Raw genomic sequence first — 7,310 nt, 5'->3', positions numbered from 1 at the left:
GTATTTATTTTAAGTAGTCGTTTTTTTAAAAGTAAATATATGTGTAATATATAAGTATACATATATTGCCACACTAAATGAGATCATACTCCATTGAGGAGTCTAATAAAGTATTTTTAAAACTACTTTGACATTGTCTTTTTGCAAACATATTATTCTTTGTATATTTTCGAAAAAAATGTTCAACATTAAAACTATTATTCCTGACAAAAAGTTCTGATCGACAGTGGCATAATAATTTTTAATTTTAAAGCAAACGTCTCAGATCAGATTATTAATTTTTATTTAAAAAAATGATTTTATGAATAAATGCAAAACCACCAATTGTTTTAAATGCAAAAAAAAAAAATACCTTGGCTCCTCAAGGAGGAGCCAAGGTATTTTGACATATATTGACTCCATATGAATTTTCAATAGTAATAATGATAATACTACGAGCACAATAATAAGTCGAGGCGACATAATTACCATTATTTGTCAAAAAAGAATCATTGGAATAACCATAAAAATCAAATGTCAAAATAACCATAAACATAACTGAATTACAAAATGAGATGTGTCTTGACGGACATTTCAACAATTGATTCAGTGTTCAGTTCTTTGCAATTTTCTTCAAACATTATAAGAAAAACATAACTTAACACTTGGCCACTTATCGCAGACACGAATCCATTTCAAATCAAGCCACACAAAACAATTTTTTTCCATAACCCCATTTAACTTTAAATACGAAATTTGCTGCTTTCCTATAAAAACTAAGGATGTGCGAATAATGATGAATTAAGTTGTATTCTATATATTATATAGTATATAAATGACACGAATTCAGTGGAACTGAGAATAAATCCAAATTAGAAAGAAAGAGAAAAAAAATATTTCCCTCCACTATTACAAATTCAAAAGGATATTCTGAAGAAAAAAAATAACAACCAATACAGTATTACTTTTTTTTTCAAAATAATTACACCGTAACGTAATTTTAAGTTTAAAATGTATACCAACATTTTTTTTTAGTTACCTAACATGTTTAAAGTAATTAAATTTTGATAATATTTACCGTTATATTTATTAGCAGCTAATATAGGTACTATCTCTTACCTATTTCTTTTTTTTTTTTTGAGTTCGACAACAAATTTAAATTTAAAACATACTCTGTACAAAAAAAAAACTATCAAGTTTTCAAAAATAAATTCATAGTTTTGGGAAACAAAATTAATCCACATTTATTATATTGATACCATAAATAAAATGATATTATTTGAATGTAAAGGCGAACCAAACCACTACCGGGTCAGTGGTAGGATTTAATTTGAAATTATAATAATACTAGTATAATTTTTAAAAATAATTACATTGTTATAAACAATTAAATCGCTCGAAAATCCTGGTAGATTTGTACTGTTAAATTTTAATTTTTAAATCATGTTACGTCGTCGGTTTTGGAAAAAATGTGTTATCACTTATCATTGATAACAGTGCGTCCTTAGAAGATTATAGAAGTCGGTAAATTATAATAATATTACCCAAATGATAGCAAGAATATGTTATTTAACTAGATGAATAAACTTTAGTTTAATAAGCTAAATTTTTTGAGTGAAATACGAAAATGGAATTTAGAATTCAAAGTAAGTTTTATACAGAATCGATAAACCAATGTGAGGGGTAGGCTTATTGGGGTTTCAAACAAATATACCTAAAAGTTAATTATTTATCTAGACGAGAAAATTGAGGTTATTTCAGTTGTGCAAGAAAATTATTTCTTTTTGGTAAATAAATTAATATATTTTGGGTAAATTAATATGAAATATTATATTTTGTGGTGTCATTCTCAAACAGTTACCAAGTTATCACTTTGGTTACTGATAAAATATTAACACCCTCATCAACGGGGTGGTTTTATTTTGGTTTAAACCTGGTTATCAAAATAACAATAAGGGAAGCCGACGCCAGCAGCTTAATAGACTGCCTTCATAATTTTCCATTAAAATGTTGGCAAGCCAATTATTTTTGTTTATACTTTTCATTATGTTTGACGCGTTACCTATACATTTTACCGTATTTCGTTCCATCGTGTGTTTCTTTCCTTTTATTGCATTATGTATAATAGACAACCAAGACGAATAATAATAAGTAAGTAAGTTTGTTTCAATTAAAAATGTTATATTGTTAAAATAGTATGACTAAAGCAAATGGTTAATTAACAGTGACGAAGGGCGTGTTATATTCGTAACAGGGATAATAGTAGGTAAAAAAAAAATAGCTCTGATTACCTGTTCAGTTACCTACAGTCTACAGATACAGCTTATCAGCTTTTTCACCAATTATGCTGTTTATTAAAAATATTGTATTATTATATTAATTAAAAAAATATTATAATACATCACAATTTACAATTCAACATAACGGCTGAGCGGATAAAGGGACGGTGGTTGAAATTTGTGGTCTGCAGTTTAAAATTAGGTCTTGGGGCCTCCGATAAGTAGCCAAGTAATCAGCGTTGGTCAAATTAAAAGTAGCCGCTATCTCTATTTCAGGTTACGACCTAATAACCGTCTCGGATAAAGTCTGACGCATTAATCAAAGGTGTCACATAAGTACACAAATTTATATTAACGTTTTGTATTTGTTGTGTTCAGGATTTCAGCAACAAAATCAATTAAGGATCTGAGAAGAAGTTTTTTTCCTAACTCAAGTCTTTGATAGTCATTTCAAACAAACTAAGGTAGTTACAACATATTTTGTTTTACCTAAGCATCACAACGCTTTATCATTGCATGTCTGAACTATTATTGTTGTATTGTTTTATTTTAAGAAAATTCGTTTAACTTTATAAACTCAAATTTAAACTACTTAAAGCCTTTCTTACTTGCAAATAAAACTTTCTTTTTATTAGTTTATATACTCACAAAATCATATTAAAGTTAAATATATAAAACATTTTTTGTCTTAAAGAATTATTTTATAGATAATAAACCCAATTCAGTTGAATAATATAAATGTCCATGCGTTGAATTGTCAATAACCCAATATCTTAATTGTTCTGATTTTCAATTATACTGGTACAGTATCAATAATCAAACAAAGAATAAACTTTTAAAATTGTTATTTAAACAATAAATACCAGTCTGTACCAAAAAGGGTATTAATATTTTCTATATTTATTATCTTTTTGACTTCTATTTCAATTTTAATCAAATTTAAATGGTATATTTCTATTAAATAATTTATTATTTTGCTTACAGATTATATAAGGAATTCCAATACTTCTGCTATAAGCAAGCTTTAATTTTCACTCATCCTATATTATGCCTAAGCAACTGGAAAACAAGAAAGCGCTGACTACTAGCTCTAACGCCAAAGAAATAGAACTCGACAGCCGTATACGACTGCGTGTGTTAAATGAAATTAACAGTCAAGTGTACTTTGTGGTCAAGTTCGGTGTACCGCTAATACGGCTAAAACAGTCATATGGTAAAACTTTGGGGATAAAAATTGAAGATCTTCGTTTTGTGTTTGACGGTCACCGTATAACAGACGAGGACACTCCGCAATCGTTGAATATGAATAATGATGATGTCATTGAAGTCTACCAACAGAGAATTGGTGGTTTTCAACTGAATAACATATATAAATGTGTATACTGACTTTAATTACTTCTTTATACTTTTTTTCAATTAAGAATATCCCTATTTAAAATTTTAGTTTTAAGCTATATCGTTTTCCGTTAAACAAAACATATAATCATATTATATTTCTAAGCAGATGAATAGTTGACATTTTTTCCATGTATTCGTTAAGTTATATCTTTTTACCTGCCTCTGACTTCAAGTTGAACTAAAATAACACTTCATGCTATTCTAGCTTTTACCAACTGCACCGTAAACAAATCTCGCTTCATAACATCAATTGTCAACTTGTATTAAATTTATTATTTCGCAGAAATTTTTATTTCATATGATAATTAGCTTTATCAGAAGCATGACAATTGCTTGGCCAGGACTTTCTTTACAGAACACCCATGTTTTCATCTAACAATTTATTATTGTTTAAATAAATCATTATTCCTATATACTCCTACTTAAAAGTCTGATTTTTTTTTTTTTATCAACTATTTTGAATTATTTATCAGTATTAATTATACTTATATTGTATTAATTGTCATAATGTAATAAGTAGCATACATAAATTTATTATAATGAACTACTTAATTATTTAATTGATTTTTTCATTTACATTATAATTCCTCTACTTTATATTATATTATGGAATTGACCCATTACTAGTACCTAAGGTTCGGTCTCGCAGGTTTTTGTTTGTTTTTAACTGCTTTTAATCATCAAAAAGACTTATTTCCACTGTACCAGTTACGATTTGATAAGAATAAATTTTATGTAAAATAAGAATAAATGAACCTCCTTACTTTAAAACTGTACATAACAATAATAGAATATAGTTCGACACAGAAGTCATGCAAATTATGGTATCATAATTAAAAATACAACACTTTCGGAATTAATTTATATTGTAGATATTTACACGTAATTTTACTAGTCATTGTACAAAACTATTTTCAGTAGACCATAAAATAACATAATGTAATGAATATTTTTTGTTTGTTTTTACAAAAATGATTTGATTCTCATTTATTGTCATTTTAGCTATTATATTAACATATTTAAATACCAAGAAAGAACAGTAATAAAAAAACGAAGACTAGGTATTTAAAAACGATGAAGCTTATTCAATATATTGAGCCAGCCATCTAAATCCTTCTGTGTAACCTTGGCGTTTTAAAACTGAACACATGAACACTTCCAACGGACGTCCCGGTAGTTCTGATCTAGCTACACGTCCCTAAAAAAATACAAAGTTTATTTTTAAAAGTAAAACCAAATTCATTCACATATTTTAGAAATGAATGGGGTTATACTTTGCCAGTGGTTTGAGCTAGAGAAAAGACCGTCTTAAATTCGTGTTCTGAAAGTGCACCTGGCCTATCGATTTTGTTACCGAGAACAAGCACCGGACAATTGCACAACGGTTCATTGAGCAAAAGTGAATACAATTCGAATTTGTTTTCATTTATTCTAGTTCGGTCACTTGCATCCACCAAAAATACTATCGCATCTATAGTAGGAAAATTGTCTTTCCTTATTCTACTCGCTTGAGAATGGTCGCACAAGTCGACCGTTTTAAATTTTATGTTTTCAACTGAATACTCTTCGAATTCTACAATATTTGTATAAATACATATTAGTAAATAATGTGGTACTTAATAGCATTAATGTAAAATTAATATTACTCGGATGTAACTCTAACGCGAGTTGAGTTATACGGTCTTTGGCCAAATCTTTTAGTATATGCAACAGAGTGGTCTTCCCAGAATTTTCTAATCCGAGAAATAGTAATTTTCCAGATTTTTTCCATAATCCTGGAAATGCAATAAAATAATATCAGGTAAAAGTTGCGAGAAAACCGTCGTGGGTCGAGGTATTTCCAGTATTTCAGAAACTCTGAATTTGTTGAAGTGGCTTACAATTTTGGAGGAAAAAAATATGAAACCTATAACTTCCATACAAGTAACTTTGCTTGATTCGTCTATTAGGTTATTGATCTTATTACCTAAGTTGTATCCATTAAACTGTTAATGAAATAATTGATATGTTCAAATGTAATATATGTAGGTAGGTACCTATTTCATTGAAATTATGTATATAGCATTCGGTATAGTTGTTGTTACGACTGTATAGTAAAAAGTGTATTTAAGATAATAGTATTATAGCAAAGCCCTCACAGAACCACAAGCTGTAGTAATACAAAAATATATCAACAAGAAAAATGTATTAATTTTAACTTCGATGCTTTTTATTTTAAAATTAAAGACTATTTATTTATTTGTATACTCACCTAGAAATTCCAATGCTCTGACAGCCCATTTAATGTAGAGAGACATTTTTGTGATTTGTTTTTAATGCTAGTTATCTAAAACAAACAAATGACAACTATTGCCAGTTGGGTAATGGAAACTTCAATTAAACAATACAAGGTAACTAGTAAGTATGTTAAAGCTTGATTAATTATTTAAAATCCGTATTTAATCATTGGTTATAGTTAATTTTTAAAATCGGTTTATATCCTCTTTCTTACATTGTAGACATAGGAAAACTGGGAGTTATTAAAATAAAAAATTATTTAAAAAAAGCAAATTTATTGAAATATGAACTCGAATAATAAATAGGTTTTTTTCGACAAAAGATCCAATAATTACAAGAATTAACAAACATCTTTATAAATTAATTAATTTTGTACATTCCAGGATAGTAGGGACTTATTTTAACTGAAGCTGTTAATATCACTTTCAAATAAACACTTCGAGGTATATCTGTAAATTTATTTACATATAAAAGCATTATACGTTTTCCGGATTTCAGAGCGAAAGAATTCTTTTTTTTAAGTTTTGACCAACTAAAGTATTAATTACATACTATTTTGGATCTATAAAGATGGTTTTTTTTAATAAATCGGTTCACAGAGGAAAAAAACTATCATGACTTGTCATAACTAATACCTTCTCAGCTCCATCTAAGCTAAAAATATTTAAATAAATGTAAAAGTAATAAAATAAAGTAGTTATTCATACTTATACGCCTATTTAAAAAAAAAAATTAAAAAATGTTTGTATATTAATTATTATTTGTATAATTGTAGTTAGTACTAAATATTTACATATATGTGTTGTAATAACAAATTATTCGAGTCATTTAAATAAAATAGCACCAAATCAAAATAATTATTAAATTTTACAATTTTAATTAAAATATTAACTGATGTAATCACTGCATTATTTCTAATTATGTTTAATTTATTTTAATACTAAAAACTAAAATGAAATAAAAATTGAATAAAATACTTACGTTGATGATTCCAAGGATGAATTTCTCATATAAATTACAATGTAATAATTTTCGCTGTAATTAAAATTAACAATTTGAAAACATTTTGTTTAATGTGATAACATCAAAACATTCCTTGTAGCATGCTTACTTTCTAAGTTATCTAAGACACTTTAGTCACCTTAAAGAAGTTATTGCATTTTGGAATTTGACAGAAAAAAAACACAATTTTTAAGTAAACATTTGTCCCATAGAGTAGTTCATTTCCCATATACATTTTGAACATATTGTAGAATTGTAGTGCACTGGTTACTTACAGTGTTACACCTTAATGAGCAGCCTGACAAAAAATAACCAACCCATTCGACACAATAGTCACTATACAGGTGTACCAACTTATACAATATTTATTGGACC

The 7,310-nt window shown here is 27.3% G+C and overlaps 1 protein-coding gene and 1 long non-coding RNA gene across 2 annotated transcripts; one reads left to right on the top strand and one right to left on the bottom strand.

Annotated features, from left to right (window-relative positions):
- The first annotated feature begins 1,533 nt into the window (after positions 1-1,533).
- Positions 1,534-3,278, top strand: LOC126839640 (uncharacterized). Its single transcript, XR_007685928.1, has 3 exons — positions 1,534-1,625; positions 2,637-2,722; positions 3,243-3,278. It is a non-coding gene; the product is annotated as an uncharacterized LOC126839640 (long non-coding RNA).
- Positions 3,279-4,737: 1,459 nt separating this feature from the next.
- Positions 4,738-6,929, bottom strand: LOC126839638 (GTP-binding protein SAR1b-like). The gene is made up of 5 exons (XM_050575043.1): positions 6,915-6,929; positions 5,908-5,982; positions 5,303-5,431; positions 4,931-5,229; positions 4,738-4,854 (listed from the first exon to the last, which is right to left on the bottom strand). The coding sequence occupies exons 2-5, from the start codon at positions 5,951-5,953 to the stop codon at positions 4,738-4,740; spliced, it is 591 nt and encodes a 196-aa protein (XP_050431000.1). The 5' UTR covers positions 5,954-5,982; positions 6,915-6,929.
- Between the last annotated feature and the right edge of the window lie 381 nt (positions 6,930-7,310).

This window comes from Adelges cooleyi, unplaced genomic scaffold (assembly GCF_023614345.1).
Source record: "Adelges cooleyi isolate 19-005CV unplaced genomic scaffold, UGA_ACOO_1.1 ACOO_flye_CR_arks_rails_tigmint_CR_PRNA_307, whole genome shotgun sequence".
In the NCBI taxonomy this organism is placed as follows: domain Eukaryota; kingdom Metazoa; phylum Arthropoda; class Insecta; order Hemiptera; family Adelgidae; genus Adelges; species Adelges cooleyi.
This window is presented reverse-complemented; position numbering and strand designations above follow the sequence as displayed.